Source organism: Balaenoptera physalus (genome assembly GCF_965194825.1).
Source record: "Balaenoptera physalus genome assembly, chromosome: 18".
NCBI lineage: Eukaryota > Metazoa > Chordata > Mammalia > Artiodactyla > Balaenopteridae > Balaenoptera > Balaenoptera physalus.
Window position 1 is genome coordinate 5,398,796 of NC_138899.1, and position 18,028 is coordinate 5,416,823.

General features: G+C 39.9%; 1 protein-coding gene across 4 annotated transcripts in view; it reads right to left on the bottom strand.

Annotated features, from left to right (window-relative positions):
* Window positions 1-890, bottom strand: part of LOC309647722 (uncharacterized protein) — a 356,212-nt gene extending 355,322 nt beyond the window's left edge. For all 4 annotated transcript variants that reach the window (XM_082435301.1, XM_082435300.1, XM_082435302.1 and 1 more), the window contains exon 1: window positions 764-890. In XM_082435301.1, the coding sequence (XP_082291427.1) occupies window positions 764-862 (99 nt within the window). In that variant the 5' untranslated portion in view covers window positions 863-890. The remainder of the gene's footprint in view (window positions 1-763) is intronic.
* Window positions 891-18,028: the final 17,138 nt, after the last annotated feature.

The following is an 18,028-nucleotide window of genomic DNA, read 5'->3' on the forward strand; positions in this document are numbered from 1 at the left end:
CTGGAAAAATTAAGAAGTCTGATAATGCTAAGGTTGTGAAGGGTATGACCACTGTCCTGTGGGGTAGGTAAGGGAATGTGGCTTAGAAACATCACACAGGGGACTGCTGAGGTGCTAGACACAGATTTCTAAATATATCTTATATTTATACAGATAAAATATATAAATATACATATAAACAAATGTTTGTTTTACATACTCTTGAATGCAGGATATATTTCACAATATAGCTTACATTTTAAAAAGTGAAAAGTAGATACAAACTATCAATACTATATATAAAATAGATAAACAACAAGGTCCTATTGTATAGCACAGGGAACTATATTCAATATCTTGTAATAACCTATAATGCAAAAATATGAAAAAGAATATATATGTATAACTGAATCACTTTGCTGTACATCAGAAACTAACATAACACTGTAAATCAACCATACTTCAATTAAAAAAAAAAGTTTTAAAAGTGAAAAGTAAATAGCAACTGAGAAAGCAACAATACATGTAGACAACTTTTTTTTTCGAAAAGTTTTGCTAGGAAACCACAGAGAAATGGTGTTGCAACTAGAAGAGCATGACAGGTCCATAAACAGTCCTTTTAAAGATGGGCAACAAAATAGCTAGTTTGAGTGCCTATGGGAATGAGCCAGTAACATAGGAGAAACAGATGATGCAAAGCAGAGAGACAGAATAACTGCAGAAATAAAAGCCTGGAACAGGCAGGAGTGGGTGGATGGTGCAGATCGTAAAGGAAAGAGCTTGCCTTTGAAAAACAGCAGCCGTGTCTCCCTCTTGTAACAGGATGCAGGGACAGATAGGCGTGTAGCTTTGGTGAAGGGAAGATGAGGGATTTCCCATCCATCCGGTAGCTTGGAAGTCAAGGTTGGAGGCTAAGAGAGAGGGAAGCAAAGAGGAGGGGGTGTAAGAATTTAAAGAAGAGTTGAAAAGTAGGAAACATTTTGGAGAATGTAGCAGAACCACGAGGGAGTGTTGAGGGCTCAAGCTGTGGGGTTTGTGGTCATGAATTTTCACTGAACCCCTTCCCCGTGATATGTAATTTTCCCAGATAACTTGTAACTCCTGGTAGGTGAAGGTCCAGAAGAGCTGGAGAGTTGCGTCCATGGGTTAACCAGGGTTGAGGGTGGCTGTAATCAGAGTCAGAAGTTTGTCATAAATTACAATAGAGGCAAAAGGATAAGCGAATCGAGCATGTTAGCAAGGGAATAAGGAACTGAAAATGGAGTGATATGGGAGTGGGAAGGTCAAAGAAGTGGAGTTCTCATGTGGTGCGAAAATTGTTGGAGAAGATGCCAGAGCAAGTGAGCTTGAAGAAAGTGAGGTGGTACATATGATGACTGAATGAATGAACCCATTGCAAACTGCCCTCTAGTTTGTAAGTTGCTAGAGGGGGTTGGTGAAGAGGCCCCACGATCACCCCATGAGGGAGCATCCTTAGGGATTATGTGTCTAAACGGCCTCTGGGAGGCCAGAGACTCATCAGGAGAACTGCCAGATGGGCTAAGTCAAAGGTGGGCCTCAGAGCTGCAGACGGATGGACAGGGGAGGTGGCTGGAGCTCTGAGGAGCAGAGAGAGTCAAACAGTAAATGCAGAGCCCTGCTGAGGTTCACGCAGTAATGATGCCTGGGATGGGGATGGAAACAGGAGGTGGAGCCAGAGGGGCGGGAGCTGAGCACACAAAGAACGAAGTAGATGCTCAGAAGGAAGAGGGGAACGGGGTAGGAGTCTGACACTTTGCCTGAAAGGTGTTGGATGCCTCTTACTGCAAGTGTCGGCCTCGGTTCAAGGCACAAGGTCAGCGTGCGCACTCGTTCCCTCAAAGCAACTTCTACTGGGATCTCAAGACACTGAGAACTGCTCTGGAAAAGTAAGGTTTGGAAAAGATAAACAGTAGTTCACCTAAAGTGGAAAGGGGGCATCTGTTCGAACGTGGGCAGAGGGGAGGATTCTCATGAGGGGCTTTGTGAAGGTCAGTGAGCGTCTATGGCAAAAAAGAAAATAAGTCCTGATTTTTCTTCTTACTTTTCGGATTCAAAAAGAGTGAAAGAAGTTAATATTTACGATTTAGTAAAGTTGTAAAGCAATGAGCGTTTTTTTTTTTTTTTTTTTTGCCACTGAAATCGATCTACATCAGTTAAAATTAATGGAGTAAGTCAAACAAGAAGCCAATGGAAGTGTCATTTACACTCTAGGGCTCACTGTTGAGCCTTGTTTACTCTTGATGTTTGAGATTCGAAGGTTTCGCAGGCTCAGTGGCTCCCTGCTTTGTCATCTTCTTCTGCTCTCGTTGTTCACCTGTGTGCCCCCTCCAGTCTACAGCTCCCCTGGGTGGTCTCCTCCAAAGCTATGATCTTTGCTAACACCTGCCTCCTCATGATTCTTACATCCTAACTCCAGCCCTGAGTCCCAGTCTCACCACTGAGTCCCAACCTCCTGTGTATTAAACTATCCACTGAAAATCTCCATTCATGTGTCCTCCAAGCATCTCAGACTCACTCTGGCCCAAGGGAGGGCCTTCACTTCCAACATCTCCCAAAGACTGCTCATGCATTTTTCTATCATTGTTCCTCGAGATCCCAACCCCCAGAGCCCAGCTCCCCAAACCCCTGAAGGCTTTCCCCACTCAACATCCTGTCATTCATCAAGGCTCATGAATTTCACTTACTTAACATCTGATATTAATTTATTGAACGTTAAAAAGTATTCACCCTCACTACTAATCAAAAATGCAAATCAATGGAGAAGGAAAAACAGACCACATTCTCATCACCCAGTTTGAAAACATGAAAAAGATAGTCTCTGATGTGGTTAACAGGCAGTGAAATGAACGCTTTCAAGTGCCACTGATGGGAAGGCAAACCCCTCACAGGGCCACCTGGCAAGTGCATCACACATCTTTAAAAACACACCCCTTCGACTCAGTCACTTCACTTTTTGAAATCTACACCAAGGAAAGAAACTGGTGAAAAAATATAAGTATTTCACTACAATTAGCTTTACTACATTTTTGAAACAGTAAAAACTTACAAGTAGCATAAATGCCTAAACAGCCTAAATGAGGGATTTGTTAAATAAACCATGGTACATGTGTAATTTCTTCACAGCCATTCAGAATAATTATATAGGTGTGCATTTTATTGACACAAATGATACCCACATATATTTTAGACATGACGAAAGGTTGCAAAATAATATATAGTTTCCATCTTAGTTTAAAAATATATTAATGTACGTATCTAAACAGAAAAAGATACTCTAGGTACCGTGTGCAGCTCTTATGTAAATCTAAAATTATTTCAAAATAAAACTGCTAAAGAAAAAAAATCTGATCTGTTGACGACTTCTCTGCTAAAAAAGCATATGAACTCCCCAAAGTTAAATCTTATTATCAGCACATAAATATGTAAACTATGAGACCATAAGAGGACGAATGTAAAACTGTAATACCTATGATTTGGGGGTCAGCACCTGCCTCCTAAAAAAGAGGTAACTGCCTCCAACCCTCTTCTATAACCAAGTTGTTGTAAAGTCAGGTAAAATAAATATGGCTCACCTACTTATGCAGAAATAAGTAAAATAAAACAAAAGTTAAGAAGTAGAACACAGGGCTTCCCTGGTGGCACAGTGGTTAAGAATCCGCCTGCCAATGCAAGGGACACGGGTTCGATCCCTGGTTGGGGAAGATACCACATGCCGCGGAGCAACTAAGCCCGTGCGCCACAACTACTGAGCCTGCGCTCTAGAGCCCGTGTGCCACAACTACTGAGCCTGCACTCTAGAGCCTGCGAGCCACAACTACTGAGCCTGCGCTCTAGAGCCCGTGCTCCACAAGAGAAGCCAGTGCAGTGAGAAGCCCGTGCCCTGCAACCAAGACCCAACGCAGACAAAAATAAATAAATAAATAAAATTGATTCTTTAAAAAAAAAAAGTAGGACACAAGTTCAAGTTGGACAGAAAATACACTTACCTAAACAACAATCTGAGGCAACATATGCTAACTGCCAGAGCAGTACAGGCTAAAGGTGCAGAAGACAAGGAAGGATATGGTCAAGGAGGATGTCATGGGAAGGGCAGGCTTGAGCCTGACTTAAGTGACAGGAAAAAAGAATGAAAAATATATTTCAATCAAGATACATATTAAGAAACTGAAATCGTGGATATTGCATTTAGGAAAAACTAGAAGACTGATAAAAATGAAAAGAATGACCTTGTAGAAGAGCTATGAGAGATAAGGGGGGCAGGGTTTAGAGGCCATACACGCACACAACACACACACAATATACACAATATGCTCACACACACACCCCACACACACTCATACAACATACACAACACACATTCACACGCACAACATACATAATACACTCACTACTCACACATACACCCCCATACACACTCACATACAACATACACAACACACACCATATACACACCACACACAATACAAACACACCACACCACACAATATACACAAACACACTACAGCATACAAAACACACCATACACACACACAATACACACACACAACATACATACAATACACCCAACATACCTCGCATGCAGCAAATAAGAGTAAACACCTAATTCCTTGATCCAAAAAAGTTGTCTTACAGAGAAAATTACATTTGGTGTAACGCAACTTATTCATATTTCTGTCTTACATAATCTGTCTCCACCTTTCATGTTTCGCCCTCCCACCCCTCCACCCCACTGGCTTTGCCTCCTGTAAATATCTGGGCGCCGGTCTCCTGGGGGCAGATGTGACTATTCTTTATCAGATGTTTTCAACCCAGGCTGTCCCCTGTCTGCCACCACACTTGGCACTTCCATTGGTTTACTTCTTGATACCCCCTTCTCGAATCGTTTAGAAAGATTCCAGATTCTGTCCCTCTCCAAACACAGCTAGCGGCTTCCACGTTCCAACTTGTAATAGGGCTCTGAATTCACCACTCATCTGACATTGTCTCTTCTGTTATTTGTGTGTGTGTTTATTGCTTATACCTTTGTATTAAGATGATTTTTCTACCATTCTGTTGGGGTTTGGGAAGGGTATGGAGATTGTTAATTACATGTGTTCATTCTGTGTTTAAAGGAAAGTCCCTATAATAAGTTCTAATTGTGGAAATGAGAAAGGGGTCTGGCTAATAGTAATGATAAAAACTTATTCGGAGAATAAGTTTTTACCTTCGGAGACCAACCAAGGAACCCCACGTTTAAAATAAAATGATCTCAGACTCTTGGCGGTGGGAGTGCCCAGCATTATATACAGCCTGTTTAGGCAAAAATAATAATGACTTTCCCCACATATATAAATTGACTCTAAGCATGCATGACTTTGCATTTCAATCCTGTCACTATTGGGTGGAAGCAACTTTTATGAAACAAACTTAAGCAATGGAAAGAAAACTCAGTTATTTAAAAATGAGCTGGAGTCCATACTCATTCAAACAAATAAGAGAATCATAGACTTAAATTTCTGGACGGCCTCAGGTTTTCCTCTACCTTCAGATGCAATTTGTCCTTCTTGTCATTGCTTTGTCTACAGGATCTAGGGCAGTGCAGGCACATACATTTTTGTTGGGTAAATAAATAGAATTATTAAAGGAAAATAGCTCAATAACAATCCTGTACATGTACTCTGGAATATTATGCAGCATTTAAAAAAAGTGTTAAATCTCTATATACTGAAAGGCAAAAACTCTAAGACATATGGTTGAGTCATTTTAAAAAGTAAACAAAATAATGTATTTGATAAGTATAGGAAAAAATCTAGAGGTATATGCAATAAATATTAGATGTTATCTCTGGGAAAGAGAATACTAAGGGAGACTGTTTTATCCATATTATTTGAACATCTTCAACAAGAGCATATTTATGTATTACTTGCATAGATAAAAAATAAAGTAAATGTACCAATTACCAACTGATATTTTTTCTGAATTTTTATTCATTCATTTTTTTATGTCTTGGGCACTTGTGGTAAATTTTCATATTTTTGTTTATCTTTTAAGTGTCCTGTTTACATTTCACTTTTTTAATTTAAAAATTGTAAATTACTGTTTAGTAATTCCTATTTTTCCTATTGATAATACCATTTTTTATTGTAACAAGTAACAAGTTTATTTTTTAAGTTATGATCTCACATAAAAAACATGTAAACAAAAAAAAAAAAAAAACATGTAAACAAACACACACACTTATTAACAATTAACAAAAATTAAGCCATACTACTTTTCAACTGACATATTTTTTTACTATACATTAGATATTTCCATATGACTATTATACAACTACACCAGTATTCATAGTGATTTCATTCTATTCCTTTGTATGGATATATATCATAATCTTATAACCTCCTTCTTTTTGGATATTTATGCTATATTCCAATTTTTTCACTATTACAAACAACAATTCTAAGAAGTATAAATTTGAGTTTGATTGGTTTGCATTTGTAATAAAGCTTTAGTAGTGCCAGTTACTATCCAGAAAAGTTGCACTATTTTAAACTTGTAGTGTGTAGGAATTCATTTCTCCCTACCAATACAAAAATTGACTTTAGCGTTTAAAAAAATCTTCATTATGTGATAGGAGGAAAATAGAATCATATTGTTTAAATGTACAAGTCTTTAATTATTAGTGAAAATGTTAATACTTGTCTTTAATTCTTTAGAGAAGTATCTGTTCATGCCCTTTGTCTTTGCTTACTGGGATATTCACTTTTCTTATTGACTTTTAAGCTCTCTTTATATATTAAGGCTATTTGGTCTTTACAACATGTGTTGAAATCTTTTTTACCAGGTCATTTAATTTTAAACATTGTTTCTAAAACTTTTTATCATGAACCTTTAAGTTCTTACTTATTAAAATTTAGTAATATTTTCTCTTACCACTTTTTCTCAGGGTCATGTTTAAACAATCACCCAAAATATACATGTAAGAAAATATAAATCCTTAAAGCACTAGTATACTTTCATTTTTTTACCTTTAAAACATTTAAAATATAAGTAAAAAAGAAAATGTGTGCCAAGGTGCACAAAACATAAAAACATTAAATTTAAAACTTTAATTCACATTTTACTTATTGATTTATTTATATGCAAACAGGTAGGACATGAAATTTATTTTTTCCCAAATGGTTAGTTAGCTAATTATCCCAATACCAATAAATAAATATCAATTATTTATCCACTGTTACATAATACCACCTTCATTATATAATATAATAAAATTGTAAATAAACACGGGTTTGTTTCTGAAATTTTATTCATTCATTCATTTATTCATTCAACCAACCTTGACTGAGCAAATACTATGTTCTGGGAACTGTCTTAGGCACAAAGAACACAGCACTGAATGAGAGGGACATGGTCCCTGCCTTCTGCAGCTTCTGTTGAAGTAATAGGCACAGACAGTGACCCAACTGTGATCAGCACAAACAACACAAAGCAGAGCAGCAGAGTGACAGCACGGAAAGAAGGAGGACAGGAGAGCTACTGTAGCAAAAGCGATCAGAGGAGGCGTCTGGAAGGACTCGATAATTGAGCCAACACCTGAAAGAAGCAGAAGGAACATGAATACCACAAAGGAGCCCCAAATGTAGTAAGGAAGTAAATCTGTGAAAGTTTGGGGGTAGAGAAACAGCAAGTGCAAAGACCCCGGGGCAGGAACAGATTTACTGTCTGCGAGGGAAGAGCAAAAAGGCCAAAGCAGCTGGACCAAAATAAACGAGCAGAAGTTCAGAGATTTAGACGGGGCTCTTTGCAGGCCATGGATGAAGATTCTTTACTTAGGGAGTGTGGTCTGATTTACATCACTTAAATGAGCGCCTTTGTAGCTGTGTGGAAAACTGACCAAGTGAGCCGGTGACGGGACTAGGAGTCCAGGTAAGAAGCACCTGGAGTCATCCAAGAGAGGCTAGGGTGGGAGGTACCAAGACGGCGAGAAGGGGTCAGATTCAAGCTATGACACTAAGTTAGGGCTCACAGGACTTGGTGATCTACTGGACACAAGGGAAAGGAAGGAATCTGGGGACAGCCTGAACAACTGAGATGGGAAAAACTGGAGATGCAGAAATTTCCATAAGGAACATCGAGAGTTTTATTTTGAACGTGTTCAGGTTCAAATTCTTATGACCTATCAAAGTGGTGACATTAAGTGGGTGGCTGGATATACAAGTCTGGACCTCAGGGGGAAAGTTCAGGCTGGAAATACAAGTTTGGGAGAGTCATTAGTATCCAGGTGGTGTGCAGGGCCTGCGGGATCTCCTGGGGAGACAGCGTGAGGGCAGATAATCAGAGGGCCCAGGGGAAGAGAAGAATGCAGAGGAATGACCAGTGAGGGAGGAGAGCACGTGGTGCGCTGAGATGGAGCCAGGACAGGGTTTTAAGAAGGATGGCAGGATCTGCTCCCTCAGGCTGCTGAGGGGTGACCAAAGTCAAGACTGCAAATGACAGCTGGGTTGGGTGAGCTCAAGGTCACTGGCAACACAGACAAGAGCTGCTGCAGTGGAGGAGTAGAGCTCCCAGCTGAAGAGAGTTCAGGGCAAAAAGAATAAAGGCAAAGCGCAGAAACAGAAATAGATGTTTGGAGGCTGCTTGGAGAAGTGTGTACAATCAGGGACTCACATTTTTTTTAATGGAAGCTAATTCAGCATGTTTTGCACACTGATGAAGTAACCCAGGAGAAAGAAAAAATTAACCATGCAGGTGAGGGGGATAAAGGCAGGAACAAGAGGAAATAGAATCCAGACCCAGTTTGGGGGTCGAACTTTGTTTGGGCCAAGGATGGTTCTTCCATTCATCTGTCTCACTAACCTTGGCCTAAACCCACTTAATTCTAGAAATCTATGGAACATTTTAATGTCCGATAAAGCAAGGGACGTCTTGCTATCATTAGTTTTTATCCTTATTTTAAAAATTTATCATGAGTAGTTGAGCACATATGTATTTCCAGCTGACTTAAGTTTTTCACATCAAGTTGTTTTCATCTGAAGTGATAATACTTTTATATGGTTCGAAATTCAAAAGTTACAAAAGGCATACAATGAAAACAATCTCCCTTTTACTAGTATTTCCCAAACAGGAGGGCCAGTAATGTCACCATTTCCTGGATATTCTATCTGAGAATATTTTATGCACATACAAACACATTTATAGTTCTTTCTTTCCCCCTTTTTATACGATCAGTGACACAGCTGTTTTTTTTTTCACTTACAATATATCAGAGATTATTTGATATCAGTAACTAAGAAATATTCTCATTCTTAAACAAACAAAAAAAGAAATCTAATAAGGAAAAAGCCTCTATGAAGAAAGACACCACAAGAGAAACACAAGGACGCAAGTTAGAAATAGCAAGATGAGACAAAAATAAAAGAAAAAATCAGATAAAGAAAATAAATTGGAAGGCAAACAAGGGATAAGAGATACTGTTGAAACATAGTGAGGGAAGTAGAAGACAGAAATGAGAAAAACGAACAATGGAAATTAAAAATTTAAAAGGATTAGAGGGAAGACAAAAGCTACCAGAGACTGCAAAGGCAAACAAGGTATGCATGGTTAAAATCTCCCACGTACAATGACAATAATAATATTATTAGCAATGGGATAGAACATATATTTAAATACATAATTATAAACAAACTTTCCTGACATAAAAGAAGACATGATTCTAAGTGAGAAAAGCACACACTATGTCTGAGAAACTGATCAGTATCGTCAATGCAGATGCATATTCTAGTAAGGTTACTGGACCTTAAAGACAAAGAAAGACTCCTTTGGGCAGGTAGGCAAAAAGATCAGCCTGGCTTCTGATTCCATCCCAGCAACAGTCAACCCCAGAAGACAGTGGAGTAATAACTCTAAGATTAGAAACAAACAGCAACAACCCCGTGATCCAAGGATTTTATAACCAACCAAACTGTCCGTTAAACACAAAGGTGACAGAGAGTTTTGAAGTTGCACAAACTCAGGGGCCACAACTCCCGAGAGGCGCTCTTGAGGAAGTCCCAGGGGGTGAACTTCAGTCAAGCAAAATCACCACAGAAGGACTAAAGGTGATGTGGTGACGAATGGGAAGGAGAAGAGCATAAAGGCCACCTACGCTGATGATGCAGAGATGACACAAGTAACAAATGGGGGCAGTGGGAGAAAATGGCAGATAGGGTCCATCTGCCCATTGTCATAGTGGGAGGATGTGATTTAAAGCTGACACACCAAGTAAGGGAAGTGTGGGCAGATTACCCTGCGCAAATAAAAATACTGGGCTGGGGAGGTACAAACTATTGGGTATAAGATAGGCTCAAGGATGTACTGTACAACACGGGGAATATAACCAATAGTTAGTAATGACTGTAAATGGAAAGTAACCTTTAAAAATTGTGTAAAAATTTTTAAAAATGTAAATACTGAGAAATATATTATTACTGATTAAAATCAGGTTATAGAAGAAAAAGAGGCCAAGGGAAGGATCTAATACCATCACTGCCATCTAAAAAAGTAAAGAGCAAAAGTAAGTGTAATATTATATTTGTAAAAGTAGCCAATAAAACAAGAATATGTACATTAAATATAAAGACTATACAAAAAGCAAAGAAAACAGATCGTGTAAGTGAAAGACGTTTTAAAAATATTCTAAAAGTGGAAATCCAGCATAAAATAATGTGACAGATAAACATCAGCTGTAAAATTCAAACTAGAACCTCTAACACTTCAATTGGTACAATTACAGGAAGAACCGTTAAGACCACAGCTCTGCAAAGGAGCTGGGGACCCACCTAGTACAGCCCTTCATCTTGCAGTTGAGGAAAGTGAGGACTAAAGAGATGCAACATCTTACTCAAAATCAAACAGAAACTCAAGAGTATCTTACACCTAGAATGCAGCACCATTTTCATGACCTGTTCTCAGAAACATTTGTTTGTAAAGGATACTGTGATGATTTTTAAACCCGCCTGCACATTCTGTGAACCCTCAGGAAGTGCTGGGGTCTGTCTCCTCCCCTAAAATCTGGGCCAACCTTAGTGACTCACTGGTAACTAACAGAATGTAGCAGAAGTGAGTGACACAGCTTCTGGAGGCACGTGAGAAAAGGCTGGGTAGTTTCTGTCTCACTTGTTTTCTTGGGTCACTCATTTGGAGCACTGAGCTGCCACGAGGCCGCCATGTTGTGAGGAAGCCCAGGCCACGTGTAGACGATACAGCCGAGGTTCCAGACAATGGTCCCCTGGCCACTGAGTCATAGTTCCCCTTCTGCTTTCTGCCATTGAGTCTTCCTAGCTGCTTCCAGACATCGTGGAGCAGAGACAAGTCATTCCCACTGTACAGTGCCTGAATTCCTGACCCACAGAATCTCTGCGCACAACAAAACGGTTGTTTTATGCCACTAAGTTTTGGGGTGGTTTGTTACAGCAGCATGAAAATGAACACTATTTTTTCCCTACTACTAAGGACTTTTAAAAGGGGAGCCAAGAGGAAAAATTCATTCCCAGTCTATTTTATCTTTATTTGAGGCCAACTAAAGCCAAAAGACTGTACTTGATTTGAGAAGAGAAAAGAAATAAAACTTGGTTCTGAATTTTAACTTTCTGCAACACAGATTTTTTTTTTATTTTTTTGAGGAACAAATATAAGGCAATACCAAGAGGTTTTTCATTTTTAAATGTCATGAGATTTTTCAGATGATAAACACTTGCTTAGCAGTACAGTTCCCAAGCAAATATCTAGGCAATTAATCACATGTATACAGGATTTTTTTTTCCTGTGGAGAAATTTTTTGTTGTTGTTGAAAAATAGAGCTTTATTTTAAAACTATTTGAAAACAAAGCAAACCCGAGGCTTCTCTGCTCTAAAGTACAATATGGCTGATTTACTTTCATAACGTAAACATTATTATTTTTTTCTAATTTTCTTAAGCCAAGTAAAAAAAGGGGGTTGCGAGCTTGTGTTGGTATGAAGTGTGTGCCTAATGACAAGCCAGCCTGGCAGTTAGACACATTCAGAGACCTGGAAAACCAAAGTATTGTATCAAGTGCTTCTATGCCTTTCTTAGTTTCCTATGGCTGCTGTAAACAGATTACCTCAAAATTGGCGGCTTAAAACAACAAAATTGTTTTGTTTCAGTTTTGGAGGTTAGAAGTCCTAAGTCAAGGGGTTGGCATAGCCACATCCTCTCTGAAGCCTCTAGGGGAGAATCCTTCCCTGCCTTTGAGACAGGCTGGGACTTGGGACCTGGCACCCTTTGCTGCAATGCTTGTACCTGGACAAACGTCTCCTGGAGCTACAAAATACAAAGAAACTATAAGGGCCTAAAAATAACAGTGTGCATGCACAGTTGGGGCAAATTCTGCACAAAAAGATACAAAAAGAGACCAAAAAGCCCATCTGCCACTTCTGAAGAGCCCAGAGCAAAAGCAGGGAAGGGGGTCGGGAACAAAAGCAGGGTACTGCGCATGCCCCCTGCACACACCACCACCAAAGGGGTGGGCAAATCACCTAAGCCACCCCTCCGGCCTGACCCCTGGACACACCCTTGCCCTCACCCCATATAAGGAATCAGCTAATAGTGGAGCGAAGCAGCAAGGGAATCTGTTACTTATTCTCTCTCCCTCCTGCGCAGCAGCGGCCCCAATAAAGCCTTGCCTAAGTTTATTGTCTGGCCTCTGATCAATTTCCACTGATTAAGGAGGCCAAGAACCCTGATGGGTAACACCTTTTCCAGCTTCCAGTGCTGGCTGCCAGTCCTCGGGGTGCCTTGGCTTCTGGCTGCATCTCTGCCTCGGTCTTCACAAGGCCTTGTCCTCTCTGTGTCTGTCACCCTCCTCTTCTTATAAGGACACCCGTCACACTGAATTGAGGGCCCCTACTCCAGTTTGATCCCATCTTAGCCAGATTATATCTGTAAAGACCCTCTTTCCAAATAAGGTCACACTCGTCGGTACAGGGGTCGGGGTTAGGACTTGAATATATGTTTTGGGGGGACACAGTTCAACTAACAACAGTGTCCGAAACAGAGATCTAAATAAAGGGCTGTGACTGTGGGTAGCACGGGATACTTAACTGCAGGGATCCCTTTGTCACTTCGTTTGAAGCCAAGAACCTGGATTTAAATACTGACTAGCTGTGAAGCTGTGCAAAAGCCCTTTCACCTCTCCAGTCTCAGAGCACTTATCCGTGAGTGGGGATTAACTGAGGCAAGTGTGGTCATAGACCAGCGACCTGGGCATCACCCTGTGAGAAATGCTGACACTCAGGCCCCACCCTGGACCAACTGAGCCAGAATTTGCATTTAAGCTGGAGCTGCTTCTGAGGCACATTAAAGCTTGAGGAGCACTTAGCACAGTCCTTGGGGCATGATAATTTGCCAATAAATGCTAATCCCCCCGCCCATAAACCCCACAAAGGCACTTAAATAAAACAGCTGAGTTTACATTTAACTTAATAACTGTGGACTAAAATGAAAGAAGGGAGGAGTGTAGGCCGTTCTCAAAATCTCTCATTCAAAAAAAATTGGCTAACTAGCAACAGGCTGGTAGTGAAACACTTACCTTCTGGGACTCTTTGGAATATGTCAACTTTTTTTTTTTAATTTAAGAAAAGATTGCTCACACTACATGGGGAAAAGAAATCCAGAGAAGGGACACAGCTCACCCACATTTTTTAAGGTTGTGTTATCGGAAATGGGTGAATTCATGGGTTACTGGTGTGTAATTCTTATGGAAATGAAAACAATTATTTAAGTGTAAAAACATAACAAAAAGCTTGGAAGTCATGTCTCCATCTCTCAGAACAAGAGCTGCACAAACTGAAAGTCAATGACTTTTCTTAGCTCCATGAGAGAACTGAGGTCCCAGGATAAACCACCACCCTGAAAACTGGAGAGACAGGTGAGGACAGAGAACACAGGACCACACGGCAGAAGCCTCTGCGGCCAGAAGCATGTAGGGACACACCCATGGTACCTGCAGCAAGGTGCCGGAAGCTGATGTTGGGCTAACAGTCTAAGCAAGGACCCCCATATTTTCATGCATTTTACCTCTGGCACTCCCACCAGGTTCTCATGGTGAAGATGGGAGAAAAAGCCCCTTGTTTGGCTGGGGTGAGGGAAGTAGCCGTTTCGAAATACGTCACAACAAATGCCAACCAACCCAGCAAGAGGAAAGACCTCAGTAAATGAGAAACAAATCCTGACTTAGGAAGGGGGGGTTTTGTTCAAAGGGATGATTGCAAGGGGGAGAGAGAGAGGGGGGAGAGGGGGTGATGGAAACCATAAGATCTGCAAGCATCTCCAAACTTTGGCAAAAAGGGGGTTTCTTTTATAAAACGAGTAAACAAGGCTAGGAGGACCCAGGTGTGGGGGGAGTTGGGGGAAAGGGGGACATGATCGGATAGGAGATCAGAGAATGTTCCACTCAGAGGCCAGCCTGTTCTCAGCAGGGGCTGTCTGTGGGCTCAGGCAGAGGATGGGCAAAGTTCAGGCCCCTGGGGCAGGATGGACGTTTAACCAAAGTTTGACTAACACACATTTTGTTCCCATTGATCAGTGGGGACATAATAGTTCAGCTCATTTCAGAGGTAAAGAATGGGAATTTAGAGGGACTGTGTCTGGCCTTTTCATAAGTAATCAAGGGGCTCCTGTGAGTCTCATCTAGTCATACGGGGCTAGGGCAGGGGTGGGGAACGATGAGCCTTTTCTCTGAACACAAAGTGTGGGAGATCTCTTAACCTTCACTGTTTCCAGGAGCATAGGGTTCGGGTAACAGTCAGCACTGTCAACAGTAAGGGCTTCCAGGACAATCTAAGACTCTTCACTTAGGGACTTCCCTGGTGGTCCAGTGGTTAAGACTGCACCTTCCAATGCAAGGGGCGCAGGTTCGATATCTGGTTGGGGAGCTAAGATCCCACATGGCTTGCAGTCAAAAAACCAAAACAGAAAATAGAAGCAATGTTGTAACAAATTCAATAGAGACTTTAAAAATGGTCCATGTCAAAAAAAAAAAGAAAAAATAAGACTCTTCACTTATTTCTCCTCTGACTCTTCCTTTCTTTACATAGATTTGAGCTTCTGACCCTTATCCTTTTCCTTCTCTCTGAAGAACTTTTAAAACTATTTCTTGCAAGGCAGGTCTACTGATGACAAATTTTCTCAGTTTTTCTTTATCTGAGGAAGTCTGTATTTCTCCTTTACTTTCAAAGGATAATTGTGCTGGGTACAAAATTCTAGGTCAGTGTATTTTTTTCTTTCAAAACTCTGAATATTTCACCCCACTGTCTTCTACCTTGCATGGTTTCTAGTGAGAAGTCTGATGTGATGCTGACCTTTGTTTCTCTACTGGTAAGTTCAGGCAGTGTGCAATGCCGAGACTTTTATAATTATGAAGTGGAGAAGTGAAGTGTGTGTGCCCCTCATTGTTTCAGTGCATCTTCAGAAATAATCCCCAGTAATTTGAGTGGCTTTGATGCACTTTTTTTTCCAGGATTTTTTTTCCCCCCGGGGGCAGCAAAAATATATGGCTTGAGTGGGATAAATGCCATCCTCCTTTAAAAGTTCCATAATTATCTTAAAACCAACCCCAATATACATACAATCTGAATAAAACAGATTACTTGCTTTGCGAGCAACTTCATACTAAATTCCCCAGCTTACTCCTTCAATTCTAGACCCTTCTGTGTAATACGTAGCTATTGTTCAGAGATAAATATAAACACACAAATACGCTTTTAGAAACAAAAACGAGATTGCAACCTGCACACTCTTCTACAACTTTCTTTTCTCACGTAATGGCCATAATTATACTAAGGGCATATTTGCTAATCAGTCCATATAGATCTGTATTGTGTTACATTTGTGGATGCAGCACAAACTTTTTGTCCTTTAACATTTAGATTGTTTTCAATTGCCTGCCATCCAAACAATACACAATGAATATTCTTGTACACTGTTATATCACATAGATTGTGCTGTTACAGACGTGGGACAAATTCTGGGAAGTAAGATTGCTGGGTCATGGGATATAAAAGTTAAAATGCAGGTAGACATGGCCAAATTACACTCTAAAAAGGTTGTAATAAACTATTACTGACAGTATATAACGGTGTTTGTCTTAACTCCTCTCCCCTTCATCTTAACACTTTATTAGTAATTGTTTAAATAATTGTCAGTCTTACAAGAAAACACACACACTTGTTATTAAATTTAAATTTGCATTTCTCTAGTAATTAGAGAGATTTAGATTCTTTTACCAGTGTTTTTTTTTTGTATCAGCTGTATTTGTTCTGTATATTGCTTGTTTATATCCTTTGCTTATTTTTCTACTGAATTGTCTTTCTCTTATTGATTATTAGAAACTCTTTCTATACTAGAGATATTAATGCCCTGCTTGCTAAATATTGCAAACATTTTCTCCCAAAGTTTCGTCTTTTATTTATGTACACATATATATTAACCTATTCATTTACACCACTGTTTCTCAAACTGTCGTTGATGGAGTGCCTGTAAGAGAATCATGTGGGGTGCCCACTAAAAATGGAGATTCTGGGGCCCAAGCACTCTATGAGAATCTCTTGGAAAAGGACACAAGATTGTGTATTTAAAACAAATATCTAGATGGTAGAACCACTGTTTCACAGTCACTTATTTTTATGACTTACATAATTATCAAATACATGACATTTTATGCTTTTGCATATATTTAGACTTCAATCCATCTTAAATTAATTTGCTTCCTGTTATGATGCAAAAATCTAAATTAACTGTATTTTATTTTTAATGTCCTTATTTTAATTATGCCAGCAGCACTTATTAATAAACCATTCTTTTCCCACTACATTAAAGCATCACCCTTACCATATATTAGATTGTAGACTTTCTCACATTTCCGTACTTTTAAAAAGACACATCCCTTTATTCTTTTTGTAAAATATTATGTGCTTATACTAGAGAATTCGTGACATGCAGAATAATAAGAAATCTAAAAAAAAATCCAGCTGTAGTAGTTTGAATAGTATCCCTCCAAAATTCATGTCCACCTGGACATGTAACCTTATTTGGAAATCGGGTCTTTGCAGATGTAATTAAGATGAGATCATACAGGATTAGGGTGGGTCCTAATTAAAGAATTAGTATCTATACAAGAAGAGGACAGATGCACAGTGAATGCCATGTGAAGACAGAGGCTGAGATTGGAAGGCACAGAACGTGAAGGAAAGCCAAGTCTTACCGGGAACCACCAGAAGGTATGACAGGGGCATGGAACAGATCCTCCCTCAGAGCCTCCAAAAGAACCAACCTTGCCGCATCTTGATTTTGGACTGCTGGACCTCAGAGCTGCAAAAGAATAAGTTTCTGTTGTTTTATGCCATCAGTTTGTGGTGCTCTAGGAAACCAATATACCAACTAGTCAGAAACAACTAGCTTTAATATTAGATGGTCCTCATTACAGATGTGTGTACGTATGTATATATACATGTGTACATGTAATAGATTGACAAATATTTCCAGTAAAATGAGGTAATTCTGTACATTCTGCATTATTAAACATTATTTTGGGCTTCCCTGGTGGCGCAGCGGTTGAGAATCTGCCTGCCAATGCAGGGGACACGGGTTCGAGCCCTGGTCTGGGAAGATCCCACGTGCCGCGGAGCAACTAGGCCCGTGAGCCACAACTACTGAGCCTGCGCGTCTGGAGCCTGTGCTCCGCAACAAGAGAGGCTGCAATAGTGAGAGGCTCGCGCACCGCAATGAAGAGTGGCCCCCGCTCGCCGCAACTAGGGAAAGCCCTCACACAGAAACGAAGACCCAACACAGCCAAAAATAAATAAATAAATTAATTAATTAAAAATAATAATAATAAAAATAAAGTGGAAAAGAACAACCTTCTTTCAAAAAAAAAAAACATTATTTTACTTGAATTTATCTGAAGAAAAAGAATAGATTTGTCCTGTTAGTCCAGTGATGGTTTTTCCTATTTCTGTGCTAATATCTTGGTGTTTAGTTTAATTTTTTATAGGA